Raw genomic sequence first — 17505 nt, 5'->3', positions numbered from 1 at the left:
GTCAGTTGTATTTCTTTGAAATTGTGTTTGCATCCATTTGTAACACTGATCCCGGTTTAAAATCTTAAAACATATGGGGAGATTTCCTCTATGCCAGAACATTTTCTTCAGGTAGGTTGTGCTGCTGCCTCTGCTCTTCTGGGTTCCAGAGCCACAAGAATCCCATTGAAAATACCGTAGCATCGTGCAACTTTATTTTCAACATATTTTAACTTGTTGGAAGAAGGGAGAGTTACAATGAGCCCCTTTGAGAAAATGCACAAGCACACTTATGTTCCTATCTGTAAAATTAATTGTCATAATTTCAACTTTTACTGGGCAGCACAGAATAATAAAACCTGCACGGTATACAGAGAACGTAACATTCATTTTTGTGCCAGATGTGGCTGATAGCTTAATTCGACTAACACCGCAAATACCTTATGCATTGCTCCTGATTCGACACCAATTTGGAGTATGCACAAATACAACATAAGGACCTGGATGGAGCTAACTTTTGGAGTGTGTGAAACCATCACAGTGTTGGCACAGGGGAGAGATTTATGTGCTTGGGAGGACTCCTCGGTGAGGGGATGTGGTGGTGCTAACATCACACCTACTTCATTGCCGAGGATGAGCAGCCAACCACCAGGCTGCCCAAGATGGATGAGTGCTTCGGGGGGTGAATACAGTCTGTCCTACGCCTCTGGCCACGAAGAGCAGCTTTGAAGAAGCAAGAGTACATGGGGTTCCCATAGTTGTCATTCTCTGCTTATTGTTATTTTTGTGTACATCAGTATTTTTTTTGGGTTCAGCTGAGACTGGGACCAAGAGATTCAAAATAACTTCAGCAAAGTTTGTTCTTGTGGTAATTCTAACCCTCCGTAGGACGGGGAAGGTTCACGTTATTTCCAGACCCAAGAGACTCCAATACTTTGGATGCGTTTCAGCTGCACACTCAGGGCCAGGTTCTGAGGTCCTTGTCTGCTAGTCTTTACTATGTCAGTAGGAGTTTATTCAAATGAGAATGATCAAAGACATCAGGGTTTGGCCCTTTATTTTTCATTTTAGGTGCTTTTTCAAGCATAACAGAGCTTCTGAACTTTTTGAGGCTCATCCTTCACTAATTCCAGACTTGGAGCCTGGCAGCTTTTCAAGCAGTTTTCCTGCCTCTGTAGAAATACTGTCCACTTGAGCTGTGTTTGGAGACAGCAAGACACCCTGGTGAGATAGAGGAATTTCTGTGCTAACATTTTTAACGTTTCTCTTTCCAGGCCTACGTCTTAGTCATTGCAAGCTCGCAGGTGGTAAAGTTCAGTTCAGAATTTGTTCACTGCCGCTCCCCGCCCAGACATTTTTAAAGCACACAACCTATTGCCTGCAGTTTTACTGAATTTTGTCTAAATAAGCTTATTCACCATAATTAAAGCTACTGCCAAAGTATTTTTAGTGTCTCTTATGGTGAATTATGTATAAAACATCTGCAAGAGGCCAAGTCTTATTCTCCACTGCTTAATCCTGTTTTCTTATATCTACAAATGGGTGCAAATGGCTCTGTGTCAGAATGACAATATTTTACACCCACTTTTCATGTGGGTAAATGATGACGAGACTCTGGGTAGTGCAGCTTTGTGTCAGTATCATGGTACTTATGGTCTTAATGTTGTCCTCATATATATATATATATTTGTTTTATTTAAGTTGGGTAAAATCTGTAAGACCTACCTGGGTAATTATTCTGGTCTTATGTCAGTTAAACTGTCAAACAATTTTCATACGTATGGACTGGTTAAAGACCTCAAAGTTCAGTGAATATTTTCATTTAGGCTTCTCTCAAGACGAACATTGTTGTTAATAGAGTTAGCTTATAGGGATTGTGTCTGAAAGCTCCTTTAGGAGCCGGAGTGGGCAATCCTGAGAAGAGTACTTCTTTGTTTCAGACTCATTTTTTTTCCCCTTGGTATTGCCGTTCTGGCAGAAGCAGTACACCTTCTGCAGAGCTGTGAGGCAGGCTCACCTGAGATGATCCCTGAGATGCTCGGGGAACGCTGGCAGCTCCAAGTCATTCCTTGGGCATCTTTGGTTAGCCGCTGCTGAACTGGCAGGGGATTTTTGGGTGGGCATCCCTGAAGGTGCAGCCACTAGCAGTGTGACAGGCTTAAAGAACGGATGCTTCAGCAGTGTGTGAGTGACATTGTAGTACCCAAACGCCTTTAGTAGCTGAGTATCTTGTCCCATGTACCCTGCAGCTTTAACTGCCCGTGGCAGGGTGTCGTGCTCGCACATCTGTATTGGGTTGGATACATGGGCTGGTGTGGTTGGCACCAGCACGGATATTTCCACATGTCTTGGCCTCCTGTCACGTAGACGTGCCCAGCAAACACCGAGTGGGTAGCTCAGGATCCTGGAAACAGGACAGGACGTCTTTTTGCTGTTAGATTGTTGGTTGCAGATGAGAGTGCCTGGAAGCATTTCCCAGAGACTGAAGCCCTTATCAGCTACTTCAGAGGTAAAAACCTCGGGAAGATGCACCAGTGTGTGCTAGGAAGGGAATTTTAGCTTATTTCTCTGTTGAAGCTGCTGGGATCCTGGGCTTTTCTATCTCATCAAGCCCTTGGGGTGGTTGCAGGCAGCAGAGTGAGGAGACAGCCCTTTGGAGGGCTGGGAGGGGAAAGCTCCTACCTCCCGTGTCCACCCACCCAGGGACAGGACCCTGAGGCCATGCAGCGGTCTTTATCAGCACTCCAGGGACTTCCGAGGTGTGCAAAGTCCTTTGTGTGGAAGTGTGTGCAGGATCAAGTAGCTGCAGTGTAAGTGCCTTTGAGGTCTTTGCTGCACTATAGATTTTCTTCTGATGTCTCCCATGCAAATATTTAACCTGCCTGGTTCCTGAGAGCTGCTAGTGCTGGCATGTGCTGTTATGGGAGGGACACGTTGTCTCTGAGCTTTCCTCTGTTCCTATGGAGCCCTCTGCCCTGCTCCCCTTCCAGCCCCAAAAGCAGGCACGCAGGAGTGCTATGGGGGATAAGAATGGGCTGATGCTCCAAGGGGCTTACGTGCCTGAAGTCCTGTCTTTTTCCCTAACTCCATCAGCTGACTGAATAAGAGGTGGTGGTCATCCCTTCAAACCTGGGTGCTTAGAGGCATTTAGAAGAAAACACCTGGGGCCTGAACCTTGGAGCGGTTGTTACTCTGCCTCCCCGCGACCACCCCTTTTTGTGATCTGACATACGTAGCCTGTGTTCACTCACGACAGACGGGATGAGCTTATGGTACTGGGAGGTGGGTCAGAGCTCTGCCCTCCCGAGCACCAGCCTCACTGATTTCAGTAGTTACTCCTGATTTGCACCTGAGCCATGGAGAAGGGGATCGGGTTGTATGGGCTATAACTATTTAAAATGATGCAATTTGGAGAAATATAAAAGTGAGCAAATAAAAATTATGGATGCAGCATAGATTCCCTCACTTGTCCTTAGTCTACAGGCTTTGTTAGACTCTACAGACTTTATGTAATTTTGGCATTATTTCTTCTTCTTTATGTCATGAATGTGAAGTGGAGACAGGATCATTCTCTCTGCTGTTGTGGTCATATAAAGGATTCATGTTTTTTGGTAGGGGTAGGCAGCGTTCAAACTAGTTCCAACTATTTTAAGCATGGATGTGCAGAAGAGTTTGCCCTTGGCCAGCTTGGGGTTCTCACTGGAAGGTACAGTCCTACAAGAGAATAAATCTTTGTTTCCTGAACTCTCAGGGGATGAGTTGGATGTGATATATGCTTTGAACTATGGAAAAGCTGTTCTCCATTGCAGGAGCTGTGGCCACAGCATCAGTTCATCTATATATCCTTTCTTTTCGTTGACTGGAAATAGTTTCAGATGCTGAGAATAGTTTCCCAACTTGTAATTGTGTGAGATTGTAATGACAAAAAAAAATGACAAAAGCCTGGGATCTTGGTCCCTCTGAGGTCGTTTTCTCCAGAAAGCCTCCTTTAGCTGGCGTGTTGAAGATGCAGACTATTGTAGACTGGCCTCAAAGCTTTTAAAAATTATTAGTTCAGAAAGTGCAAATACAGCATAGGAGTACTTGGTTAGATGGGCTCCCGTGCTGACCGTCAGCAGACAGACTCCTCCAGCCTGTGGGCTCTGTCTCATCCAGCTTTCCTTGAAGGCAAAACCAGAGTGAGAAAAAGCAAATTGGTCTACTCTGATTATGGCCAGTGCTTCTTCAGAAACATTTGTAATTATCCAGTCCTTCTGCACCTTGCTTGCATATTCCTTTTCACTGTCCTTTTCACCTGAAACTAGCTGGCACTTAGGATTCTGTGATACCGTATAAACCTTGTGCTTACTGTGCCCTCTTTCTCTTCTCTTTCCATGTGCTTTTCTGGCTCCCATCCTTGCACTCCCAGAAAATATTTGAAAGATAATTCGGCATATTTTCTGCCACCTTCGCATATCTCCCTGACTTGGTGTTTTTTTAGCTGGAAGATAGCTTTTCAACATATATATGTAATCCTTTTCACCTAGACATTTGAGGAATTCCAGTCTCTTCCAGTGGGAGTTTTCAGGAAGGTTTAGGTTAAATGGGCCAATAAGGCAAAAGCATGTAGCAGAAGATCTTACCCTCTAAAGACATCTTTTTTTTTTCCCTTTCTTTCTCTCTCTCTCTCTCTCTCTCTCTCTCTCTCTCTCTCTCTTTTTTCCTGGAAAATATGTCAGAATATCTAGTTGTCAAAGAATTTAAACAATAATACCTGATCTGAAGGCTAGAGTGCAGGGCTTTTGAAAATAAAGATTGTAATCTCTTCACAGTGTATCCAGGGACAAACAGAGCTCAAAGTAAGGAGTGCAGTGGGGTGAGCAGCGTGCTTCCATGGGGACACTGCCCCTGCCTGGTGTGGCTGATTTCTATTGAGAACTCACATAAAGTTCCCTTGTTTTTACAGGGCTGGGATTCACCCCAGCTGATTTTAGCTGTCTGGAAGCTAGATGTGTTTTTCATGGACATTGTCTGGGCTGTTGAGAGAATTTAGGTAGACAGGTAAGTCCTCCCTAATTTAGGTGACTGTTTTTAAAAGGAGAATCTAAAGGGTGCCTTAGACTAGAAATCAGCTGGGTTATGAACCCTAGGCCAAGGCCAGACTCATCTCTCTTGCAGGAAAGGAGGACAAGGATCCCTAAAAGTAAGAACATGTTTCCAGTATCTGAAGACTCAGGTTCTCCAGAAGTGGTACCCATGGGTTGCCTCAGCCCATGCTCTGGCAGCCAGGATCACAGCTTCTGCTGAGCCTCCTTCCCTCTGCTCCCTGTTCCTAGACTTTAGGTGCAGGGGCCGACAAGCCATGTTGGAACAGGGGGTGTGTGGGTGCCTTTACTGGTGTGGGTGCTGCACTGGATGTTTGCCCATCCACTGCTGCTTGGTCCATGCAGTGGCACTCATCCGGGAGGGACTTTGGTGCCGGTGTAACCTCTGCAGCCCGCAGGAAAGGTGAGTCCCATTTCGTTCTAAATTATAACGTTATTTTATTAGATCTTTAAACTTTATTTAAATTCTTTATTTAAAAAGGGGGAGGAAGGTATCATATTTTAATTAGTAGCGGTGTCAAAGGAGACCTAGATTAATTATTTGAAATCACTCCATCCAGATGGTTTTAATTTTCACAGCAGGGAACCGGCATCTTTTTAAGGTGATATTTTTCAAATTAAAATCAGCTTGGATATTACTCATACTGGCTGCAGCGCAAGGGGGTAGGGGAAGCAGACGGTGTACCCCGTGTTTGTTCATTGGAGCGTGGACTTGCACAGGGGGCACCCAGCACTGGAGGTGTGCAGGTCTCTGACCGTCTGGCAGGACAGCAGCCTGAGCAGAGGAATGGAGAGTTTGTCAACATTTGCTTCTACTTTGGCTGGACAAGACCCGTATCTGATATTCAGGGTTATTCTTAGCAGTTCTAGTAGCAGTGCTGAGGCCTGGGGGGACAGGGGTTGCCTTGCAGACATGTTTCCAAGCAGGGGCTAGCAGGAGCTGGGCAGGTGGTACGGGCAAATTTGCAGCATCCTGTTTTCTCCTGCGTGCAAGCTGTCAAGCCCTGGCTGGACAGCCCTTTGGTGGCCCCGCTTGCATCACTGGGTGGATTTGGCACTGTAGGTCTGCAGGCAGCTCCTCAGAGCTCTGGGTGTTGACGGTGGTTCTTGAGCCAGTCTTTGGCATCTCTTTGCTGGCTCCATAACTGCCTCTTGCGTTCAGGCTGCTGTTCTCCCACTCTCAGATTGACCATTTAGTGCTCAGGTCCTTCCTCATGTGAGGAGTCAATCTTTCAGTCAGTTCTTTACAGATAAATGGCTATTGCCTGATCCATTTGTGCAGCACCACATTTGAGCAGGCCCCCTGAGCTTCTTGTAGTGGTGGGCGTTCTCCAAAGGACATACCAGTTGGCTCGGCCTCTCCTGTAGACCTGTCTTTGATCTGTGACATGCTCTGTTATCCTGGCTTTGCTTGCCTTTATATCCTTACTATGGTGGAACATTTCTGGTTCGTGTGGCCCTTCCCCACTTAAGCGTGCAGTTGATTGCTGGTTTGGTGCCTCGTTGGCAGGTGGGGAGACGAAGCCTGCAGCCCTTCGCTGTTGCTGGCAAGCTGGTGTCCATCCCAAAACGTGTTACATTTCTGAAAGATTTAGAGATAAATGTCCATATTTATGTGTGTTTTCAAGTAATATACTGGTATAAATCAGGCGTTATCCCATTTGCTGTCTGAAAGAAGTTATTCTTTAGATATCCCCTGTGATAAAGGTTTAATATGTCTAAATAAATGTAAACAGCTGGTAACTGGCAAACCTTGAACTTGCATATGCGACTGAGCTGCAAAGGGAAAACTCCATTTAGGGCCCTTGTGAGTTAAAGGTTTGTGATATTTGCTCTGCTGCAGAAGCCAAAAGCTGACTTTACAAGTGGGAAAAATATTAATGTGTTTAAATGAAACAAACTCCTATTTCTATCCCCATGGTAAATCCTTACAGTGAACATATTTGCTCTTAGAGGGTTTTAAAGTTTGAAATATGAATGCCAAAAAGAATGTGACTTTTTGCAGCACAGATCAAACATTCTCCAGAGTTTGGCAAAAACTGTGTTTCTATGGTAAGACTCAGTTCTTACAAACGTGAGAATTTCCAGAGCAGGACCGTGGATTTGCACTTGCTGACACTTACACATTCTTGCATTGTGTTTCTACCATGTCTACTTTCTCCCCTGCATATCGGAGATGGAGCTGAACCAAAATGTCCAGTCTGCATGTTCCTGCCTCTCCAGGGAAATTCTTGGAATCTGAACCTCGAGCATGACTGGAATTCATGTTTAGATCAGAGACAGAATGAAATGCTGAATTTGAACATGTATAGGTTTTAGTGATGATGATAGCATGCTATGCATCTGGGTGACAGCTTGACCCAATTCTGCAAATAAAATTGTGTCAGGGCCTTATAAAGATGCAGCAGAAATCTAGCCCCTGCCATGACTGCTGGAAATGCTCCAAAGTAGCATTGTAGCCTTAATAATAGGCATGCAAAGTATTATGAGATTGGCCATATTTCTCCTAGCTAGAGCATGAGTCATGGACTCGGCAGAAGTGGATTACCACAAAGAAATCAGAGACCTCCTGGGAACATATCTAGATGCTGTGAGGACTTCTGAGCGTGGGTGTTCATCATACAGAACAAGCAGTGCTGAATTTCTCCCCTACTAGCTGCCACAGTGATCTTCAGGAGGTCGCTGTGATGTTTGCGCCGCGAGCGTGTGGCTGGGACGCTTCTGTGAAGCGTTTGAGGGCTGCTGACTGTGGGGAAAGGAATTTGATTCTAGTCATGCTAGTCTTGTACCTTGCATGAGAATTAAATCCACTTTCTTTACTGAGAACCCTCCTGCAGTGTGCAGGAGAGCATCTAGCGTTGTATTCCTGACGGGATAGCACAGACATATGGAGCGCACATGTGTGCGTGCATGTTCTGTGCTAAACCGGCATTAAATCTGGAGCATCTGCACAGGAGTCAGCGGAGACGTGTCAGACTTGCACCTGTAACAAGTCTGAAGCCCAGCCCATGGATGGTTCTTTGAGTTGTTCCCTTGTAGAGCATCCAAGCAGCGTGGTGTGGTTCAGGGGGAGGCAATGAGACGATATGCTGCTCAGCTTTGCACACTCTGACTTAATGTGACCACGTTGGTAAATGCTTTTTTTTCTTCTTCCTTTACAAGCCCAGCTTCTAGTGGAAACAGACACTTTTGGCAGTCAAGTCCGGATCAAAGGGAAGGAGACAGACTTCTACCTTTGCATGAACAGGAAAGGCAAGCTAGTGGGGAAGGTAAGTGTTTCCAATTAATTCATTTGTAAAGTGACTGTTACCTTCAGCAGCCTCCTCAAAGCTGTAATGCTGCGTACGAGCTTTGTCTGTTGGCCTCAAATGAAAAGCAGGAACGTGGCATTTTGAGGCAGTCTGTAACTTCACCAAGCCTCCTCCACATCCATAAAACCAAATCTGCAGCCAGCCACCGTGTTTCTGTGGCAATGATTTGGGTGCATATGGGTTTACATTTCACGGTTGAGTAAAATGACAAAAGATGTCATTTCTGCATGACAGCGTTACAGACATCTCCACGATAACTTCATGACTTGATTCAATTCTGACTTTAGAGTGAAATTGGAAGAAAGAAAACATAGGGATGTGCTAGAAAGGGTAGCAATAGAGTACTCGTTTCAATGGTGAGTCAGGATGTAGGGTGGCAAAGCTAATACTGGAATCCAAACATCTTATTAGGGCTGGGCCTTCTGGTTCTAGCATTACAGGAATATTTTATTACTTTGGATCCCTGCTCGATGGAAGCATGTGGCAAATTACAGCATATTCACCCATGCAGCTTAACTTCTTTGCTGAAGTCATATTTTTACGTATTAACTTGTTTTTGTAGCTTAGGCGGTTTTTCTGTATTGTTGGCGAACCTAGAAGCTTGCTAAGCAGGCAGGAGGTTGTTCAAAGCTAAAATATCACCAAACGCCCCAAAAAGCTCCCTCCCCCTCTGCCCATGCTGTGCACCGCCAGGAATTAAAATCTGGCATCTTTGTGGCTGTGAAAAAGGGAAGCAGAGTTTTGTTTTGAGTCAACAAAGGCAGAGCAGTGAAAGCCACACTCCCAAACAGAAACCAGAAACCAATTGCTCTGATGAAACATTATTTACTTTTGTGGTCCCAAGAGTGACACTTGCGGGACAAGTGCCTTCCCCAGAGGATCCTTCCTGCCACTTTGTTTTCCTCTCAAGCACTACAGATGCTTCTTTCGAAACTGAGCCCAGATCTCTCAGAGGCAGCCACTAGCTGTGGCACCCTGCCTAGACTGCTGAAGATCCACTCTTGTGACGCTGGGAGCATCCAGGATGCTGTTCAAAATCAGTGGGGACTTGGGAATGCGTGGTGCTCTAGGAGAGCTGGACCAAAGCGGGCACTGCTCTCTGCTTCCTGCACCTCTGCGGTGTAATTACCTGCTCTGAATGGGACACCATTGCTTGATCTTGGACAAGAGATTTGTTTTGTGACTGGGCATAGACGTCTTGGGATACACGCTGATGCTTTTGAACATTGCACTGAACGCAAACCCAACCGCTGATTTTTTTACACCTTAGTTTTCTATCCTTTATATGTGATAATAGCATTTTTCCCCTTGTCTTAGAAATGTTGTAAGGATAAATATGTTAATATTTATGAGGTGTGGGTAGCACAGTAATGGAGACCTTAGAAGCATCCAAATTCGATGGGGCTAAAATGAGCATGAAATATTACCATTTTATTTAATGGATTTTACCCCAGTGTGGGTCACTAATGGTACACATTGCCACCCACATTCTTTCCCGGTATGTGCTGAGTGTCCAGAAGCATCCTGGCAAAGTCAGAGACTGTTTTTCAAAATGTATAGTATATTTTGGCAACATCAGTCCCTTTATTTGGCCCATTGGGCAAGAAGGCAGGACATTTCTTTAGCTTGTCACCTTTCATGCAGCGTAAAGCTTTTGTTTTTTCTTGATGTGCTTTTTATAACATTAAGTTGGCAAAGAGCTTGTTATTAAAAAAAAAAAAATAAATCTATTCTTGTAAATATGCCATCTGAGCCTTCCCACCCCAGACTGCTGACAAGTTCATAAACCAGCCGACCTGAGCAGGAGGGGGTACTGAGCATTGCGTTTGGAAGGAAAATGTTCCAGACGCATTGCCCATATTAACAGCTTCTCATGAGCAAAAAAGAAAATAATAGCATGTCTTCTTGATACCAAAGAGTGTGGTTTTAATTAGTATCATAGTTTCAGCTCTTTTTGTGGCAAGAGTTTGAGGGAATGCTTTTTGCACTGAATGCTCTAAACAGCTAGTAAACCCCAAGGAAAACATTAGATAAAAGTTACGCCTCAGCTTATACAAATATTTAAGTTCAGTCTGGGGGTGGAGGGGAATGAAACCCATGAACTGATTGTTTCACGGTTGCCCCGGTATGTTCATTTGGCAGCAGAGGAGCCATGGGATGAAATTGGTTCTTTTTCTCTGCTCATTTCCTATTGCCTTACACTGCATAATCCCTAACAATACCAGCATATGCCATCTGGCTTTGTTCTCCTTCTCAGTCAGCATTTTTGGATCCCCCCCAGTTGAAAACCTGCTTTGAATTTAGTCCTTCTTGTTTCCCATAATCACCTACAATGGGCATTACAAATGGGAGCAGGTTGTCGTTCTCAGCTGGAACTTGTGATGAAGCACTCCAGAAACTGGGCTTGCTCCCCACTTTGGAGCTGGTTACGTTGCAGGCAAACAGATTAATCCACTGGGTTCAGAAGAGCAGACTTTGGCTTTTTTATTTATGTATTGGAAGTTGCACCCATGCCAGCTTTTTTGAGTGTAGGCCATCTGATGGAGCTTTCTCAGGAGCCCAAAGCCTCATGTTTTCTCACTCATTTGTTACTGCATGCGTATTCACAGCTAATGTTGGCCAAAGGGCTCAGAGGTGGTAGGGGCAGGCTTCTGACAGTATTTATTGTCACAGCTCACACTTCCTGAGGTCACCAATGTTCTTATGTGCTGCTTACGAAAACTGGACGGGTTGTACAAGGAGTGACTTTTCTGTTGAAGGTGGCCTGCACCAGGGGAAAACAAACTGGATAGTGTTTCTTGGTTGGTTCTTAGTGTTATGTTAAGGAAGGGCCAAGAAAGATTTCTTTTTATTTTTTTCATATTTTTTGCATGTGGGTATTTGGTGTCTCTATTTTAGCACATGTAGAAATACTAGCTTCTTTCATATGTAGGAGTTCATAGCAAAAGGCACGAGGTGACTTTTCACTTACAATGCAGGAACTCTGAATATTTGCAATAATTCAATTTGGGGGGTAGGAAGAGCTGATTGTCACTTTGGAGGGGCTCTGAGCTGCTAACTGTGGTTCTCCCAGTGAGTCCTTTAGTGTTTTTTCTCTCTGCCTCCACTTCTATTATCTCATGCATTGAGATAATGATGTCAATGAAGTGGGGACTTGATGCTTTTCAAAGATAAGTCTTTTAAAGCTCCACAGCAAGGAATGGCAGACCAGGATGTGAGCAGGTGGCTGTTAATTAGCTTGGCCACCTGTAACTACTCTTGCTGTGTCTGTTCTTACTGCAAATTTGTGCTATCTAGAGTTGCAGGACATTGCAGAGATTTCCTTTCCCTGTCTCTGTCCAGTCCTCTCATCAGGAGAGTGTTTGCAAGAGGTCAGTGATCTGTTGGAAGCTTAAAGTGGATCTGTCGGCACCATTACCAGACTACCAAAGCTCTGCCCCTTCCTTTAGGCACTGATCTGATTTCCCCACTGCCTCACGTAACACACAGACTTTGAAGATCCATCAGTGTCTTCTGGAAGGTGGCAGAGCAGACCCGGTGTTATTTCAGGGGTCGATACCGCCCTACACCACTTATTCTGAAGGGTGTCTGAGATTGGAGCCACAAGAGGCCCAGATTTGCATCGGGCACAGCTGGTGCCCGTGGCTGGTCCTTGGGACTGGAGCACCTTCTGATCCCCGGGGAGTGTTGCAGGGAATTTCCTGTGGTCCTGCAGCAGTCACCCATTGGATCACACAGTGTGGTCTGAACAAGTGCTGGTATCCATACCAGGAGTATTCTGCTCTCCCAGTTATAAAGGGAGAGGAGGGAACGAACAGGCCTGTTTTTTGGCCTGACCAAGGGCAGAGGAGAAAGGACCTTGGCTTCTTGCAAAGTAGCGAAGGAGGAGTAAAGGCTGCTTCTTGTAGACCATGGCAGGGGAGACATGTTTTTTCAGAGCAGTAGGTAGGAGAAGGGAAGGTAAGTAATGACTGGAAGGAATCCAAATGATTTGAGAAGAATGGGGAAAGGGCTGAGCATGTCTTAGATTTGATCCAGAAATTTCTTCAGAAGATGCTCCAAGCACTCCCACTGATGTTCTTCCATGGTTGGTTCACCTTAGCTGGGTTGTGTATTTTCCGGATCCAACAGCAATATTGTTCCTCACTCTTTGTTGGTTGCATTTTGAGCACAGGTCCATCTCTCAGTGCTTGGAGACGCTTCTTGAACCCTTCCAGGAAGGAGAATCAGGGGGCAGGTGCTGGAGCCGTCTCTCCAGGGTGGGATGGGACTCTCAGTGCAGGAGCTGTCAGGACAACATGGTTACTGTCACTGGTCAGTTGTGTGGTGCTGCTCCATGCAATGCTGCTGTGCTCATGACACTGTGAGCCTGCAGGAGATCCAGTGCCGCTGTAAATGAGGGTGAGCCCTTGTTCTGGGGCAGGATGTGGCTACGGAGAAAACCCCAGAAATGGGGGCAGAGTTAGAAAAGCAATAGAAGGGGGTCTATCCCAAGTATCATCCCCTGCCAGTTTATTTATATTAAGGGAAAGCAGGGAGTGGTTGTGGTTGTGAAAAGCATGAGAAAAGCTGCAGCTCTTTTTCCTAGATGGCTGTGATGACCGAGTGTTTCTGGTTGATGATTTCCTCAACACAACTGCCAGACAGAAAAGCGCACTGCATGTCAAATCTGGAAACAAGTTGTGTCCCCAGAAGCCTCTTCTCATTTATATCAGTTCAGCTCCTTCTAAGAATTGAAGCCAAAGTTTATGGGATGCTATAAAATGGGCAGTTTCCCACTAAAACCACATGCTGACTTGCACCATCTCTGTTTTGGTTTTCTTTCAAAAATCCTCAGTAACCCCATATACAAACATCCTCAGAAAATCATTACAATATTTTCGCGCTATTTGGGAAAAAAATAACAATGAGTTTGCTTTTATTTCCGCTTTCCCTTTGTTTAATTTGAATGGTGGGAAAGAGCTGCTCGTGGCAAGGTAGGAACCCTGCTGGCTGTTTGGGGTGGCTGGAGCGTTGCTTCTGCGCGATGACAGGTAACGCGGGGGCTTTCTGGGGACAAATTTGTTGCTGCTGTGCCTGCCATGCTGAAACCCTCGTGGCATTCACCAAGCACAGATGAGCACCGCAGTGCAGCTCCTCTCGGCCCCGCAGCAAGGCAGTGCCAGGGAATGTGCGGCCGTGCCAGGGTCCGGTTATCAGCTCTGGGGCCGGAGGTGGCACAGCTCTGCCTCTCCTCCCTCCCCTGACCACCACGGCCACGCTGATGCTGCTTACAGCATAGACCTGCCTCAGAAACGTAAGGCTCTCTCTGGTGTGATAACTGCTTTCCAAGCCAGTATATTTCTTAATGTTACCAGAAAGTTGCTAATACCATATGGCAAGGCTCTCTGTATTTTTGCAGGACAACAAACAAATTGTTGCTAGATGCCAGACTGCTCTGGCAGAGCTTTATCACTGATTCCTGCCAGCAATAGCCTTTAGGGGATAGTAATAATTTGGGGTTGTTTACATTACAGCTTTAAAATAGGGGTTTTCTTGAAGCATGTGTGTATTTAGTCAGGAAAGTTGGCTAAAAAAACCTCTGACGGCATCAAAGAGTGAAGGCGCTTGTTACGGCCTTTGCATGCAGTCTTGGCCCTTTATAATACCCCTGGCCTTGCAGGAAAAGGAGTGTGTTGGGTTACAAGGGCTCAGGGTTATTCTCTGGGAGCCACCCTTTGTAGGACAGGGGACTTAACTGGCTGAGAGACACCAGGTGGATTCTCCAAAGCCTTATTAGTGTGTTTGGATCCACTTTTTCACCAGTTGACTTTGGTGGACACAAGGTCAAGACTGAGGGTGAGCTTTCTTGAAAAGCCACCTTTGAAACACCAGTGGTGGGAAAACAACTCGTTTCTGTAAAGCCAGGGGTCTGCACGAGCCTGAGAACAAGGACAGTCACGGATGGGCTCAGAGACTGGGGCCATTTGCCTACCTGAGGATGTCCTTCGTGGTGCTGGGTCCTGGGTCTTCCCCGGTCCCTCCCTGTGTCAGAGCTTGTCACAGCTGCCAAGATGGGCTGAGCTGCTCTGGAGGTGTGTGGTGTGGTGGGGGGGCACTCTGCCAGCTGTGATCTTTGTTACTTAGCAGTTTCATATATCCAGGGGTTAGTAGTTTGGTCCTCTGATCCAGCAGATGAGGTGCTTGTGCTCCCCAGCTTGTATATTTAAAACCGTGCCTAACTGCATCTTGGATTTGGGGCAGGACTCCGAGTTTCACACAGCTTTGATGCTTATCCGGAATTTTTCCCAGAGTCGCACAGTGTTCGGGTTGCTTGAAAAAGGGACTTATAAAACCTAATGATTTCTAGGGCTGAATGCTGAACTGGCAACAAAAACACAAGCAGGAACAGTGGAGTGTCAGGTTTAATAACAGGCGTTTTGCAGATCTCTTTGTGACGTGTTCAATCATAAACTGTTCTGACTTGGCATCTCACTTGCAAACAAAACTTGACATGGCTTTTGCTGGATCTCACTCAGATCTCATTTTGGACTGCAGTCTGGTTCTTCATATAGGATGGAATTGGTTCTTTTAAAAAATGAGTCGTTCCCAAGCTTTTATTCCCCTTTGAGTTTTAGTTTTAGTCATCTAAATAAACACCCCAGCAGAACCTGGAGCCAACCAACCTCGAACCCTCTCGTACTTGGAATATGGACCTGATCTGAAACCAACCTCAAGTGCCCAAAAATCCTGACTCAGAGCCTCCAGGACTGCAAAGGTCTTGAAACCATTGAGAAGACAATGCCAGTTTTCCTCCCATTGAGTGATTAGTCTTCTGCATTTGCCTAAGCAGACTTTTTTTTTCTGCGACCAGTGGAGAAAATTTTGATTTTTTTTTTGTGTTCTGAAAACTTAGAAGCTGAGATTCTCATAAAATTAAAAGCAGAAGTGGAAGCTAAAATCACCCTCCTCTGTTCTCAGCCCCCAGACCATGAAGCTTTTGGTAACACTGCAGCCTTTCACAGCTGTTCCTTTCCTATCGCTGGGTGAACTGAAACATCGCCTTCAAACTTTTGTGGATGCTGGAGGTGTTTGCATCTGGTTCGCTTGTTGCAGTTTCACATCTCTGCAGTACTGGAGAGGTGTTGGAGGGGTTGCTGAGGAGGGGCTGCTAGACATTGTGACAGGGACGTTGTTGTTATACAGTTTCAAGTTATGCGGACACACGATAATTTTGTTGTGTAACTTCTCTGTGGGTTTAACATGCTAAAAGCTGGCCAGACTCCATTACGCACCTTCCCTAATGGGCTGTGGTGATTTTTACCCTCCATTCTGAAGCTGTAGGTGGCATGGGGGTGGAGCATCTCAGCTTGAGGGTTGCTCTGGGTTTGCACACCCAGCGGGCAGGAGCCATGCTGGAACAACTCCTGTCCTTGAGGGCCGCTTGGGGCAGCCTTCAGATGCCGAGCGTTGCCCGGCTTTTCCAGGAATCCCTGCTCTGAATGGTACGACCGTGTAATGATTCCCAACAAGCCATTTATGGCTGAGCCCAGTGAAACTACTTTCCAGTGTTTATTACACTGAGGCTGCCTTGGCACAAAAGCAAATAAGACGTAGGTGCTCAGTGGTTCCTTCAAAGTGGTCAGGGTTTGTGTGAGTTAACTGGACCTTTGCGGCGTTAATGTTTGCTGTTAGCAATGGGCCTTGTCCTGGGTCTGTGTTTTTGGCAATTTGTTTACAGCAGTGTGTTACATAAAAGTTTCTCTGGAGGTGAAAAAGAAAGGGGAAAATGATGCGGGGAATGAATTCTGTGGAAGGAATTTAGATGTTCTGTGGTGTTGTGGGGTGGTAAGCAGCATGTCTGGGTGATGGAGGGAGAGCAGAGGTCATTTTGAAGCTCCATGTATTCAGAAGCAGGAGAGCAGTTTTGTGGATGGTGATGAATATTGAATAGCCATGAAGCTTGGAAAGTTTGCGCAGAGGATGGGGATAGCTAGGAGTTGCTGGAGGTATTTGAGCTCACTCAGTGCAGGAGACATTGAAGAGATGGAATAAACTTGCTTATATGGAGAAGATGCCTTTATTTCATAAATGGTGAAAAACTGCATCAATTCTTAACAGATTCTGGCCTCGGGGTGTGTTTGTGTATGTATGCTTGGATGCCAAACCTCTGAAGGCTGTTTGAGCTAGAGGGTTGTGGTATTCGTGGCACTGCATGGACAGAGCTTTATGCCACCACATAGGCAACTTACCAATGTCTTCTATTTGCTGCTCAGTTGTCAGAGATTTCAAAACACTGGCTGCTGAGTGTTCATTTTACCTGCATGGTCTGATGGATTTAGCTCACAGGTTTCATAGACTGAGGTTATTAAGCATATTTAAGCATGCACAATGCTGCTGGGCTTGGATTCCGATCTAGTTGCTCTGCCTGGCAGAGAATTCACATTTTCTGGGTTGGGCATCTAGCATCTTAAAAGAATAATGTGGGTATTAAGGTGTGTGCTAAGTCCTTCTGTGTTACCTTCACTTGATGCAATCTTCTAAGCACCTCAGGTGGATGCTGATCCTCTTAGGCTAACCAAAGACAGGTTTTGCTTTAACCAAACTGTGACATCTGCTGTGCACCCTGCGAGACAAGGCTTCCTTGGCTGGCAGTGGGAACATCCAAGATGGGACTGGTGCTCGATACATCGTTTCACAGGTCAGGCCAGGTGGTCAAGAGGCCATTGTAGTCATGTTGTAGGCATGTGCCAGCATCTCCTGTTAACTGAGGCTTCTCAGTAATGCCACACTACTTTAACTCAGGTGTTTGCTCAAAAAAAAAGCAAAAGGTAGGTCCCTTTTGACAACTACTTGTCCTTTTCTTTTAAAAATATTTTTTTTTCTGGTTTTATGGTAAGGAGTCCCAGTTGTCTGTCTGGTCACCAGAGAGCTGCATAATAAGTTCACAGATCTCTTGCAATTCCTCTTTAGCAAACCTCATGTTTCCCTTTAGAAAACCTTACATATTTTATATCTTAAGTACTACCAATTCTGTCTCTCAGACTGGAGTTTTGCAAAGTCAGGGTTCGTGTTGCAGACCAGGCTTGCGAGCTTGACATCTAAAGCTTTTTCTTATCCTGTGCAGAAAGCTGTATATCCCCTTCAGGACA

The 17505-nt window shown here is 45.5% G+C and overlaps 1 protein-coding gene across 3 annotated transcripts in view; it reads left to right on the top strand.

The window, feature by feature from the left end:
- FGF18 (fibroblast growth factor 18) overlaps window positions 1–17505 on the top strand; it is a 72709-nt gene that overhangs the window by 43239 nt on the left and 11965 nt on the right. For all 3 annotated transcript variants that reach the window (XR_005824335.1, XM_040573435.1, XM_040573436.1), the window contains one exon: window positions 8226–8332. Coding sequence is in view for 2 of the 3 variants with exons in the window: in XM_040573435.1 (XP_040429369.1) it covers window positions 8226–8332 (107 nt within the window). In the remaining variant the exon portion in view is untranslated. The remainder of the gene's footprint in view (window positions 1–8225; window positions 8333–17505) is intronic.

Source organism: Cygnus olor, chromosome 14 (genome assembly GCF_009769625.2).
Source record: "Cygnus olor isolate bCygOlo1 chromosome 14, bCygOlo1.pri.v2, whole genome shotgun sequence".
NCBI lineage: Eukaryota > Metazoa > Chordata > Aves > Anseriformes > Anatidae > Cygnus > Cygnus olor.
This window is presented reverse-complemented; position numbering and strand designations above follow the sequence as displayed.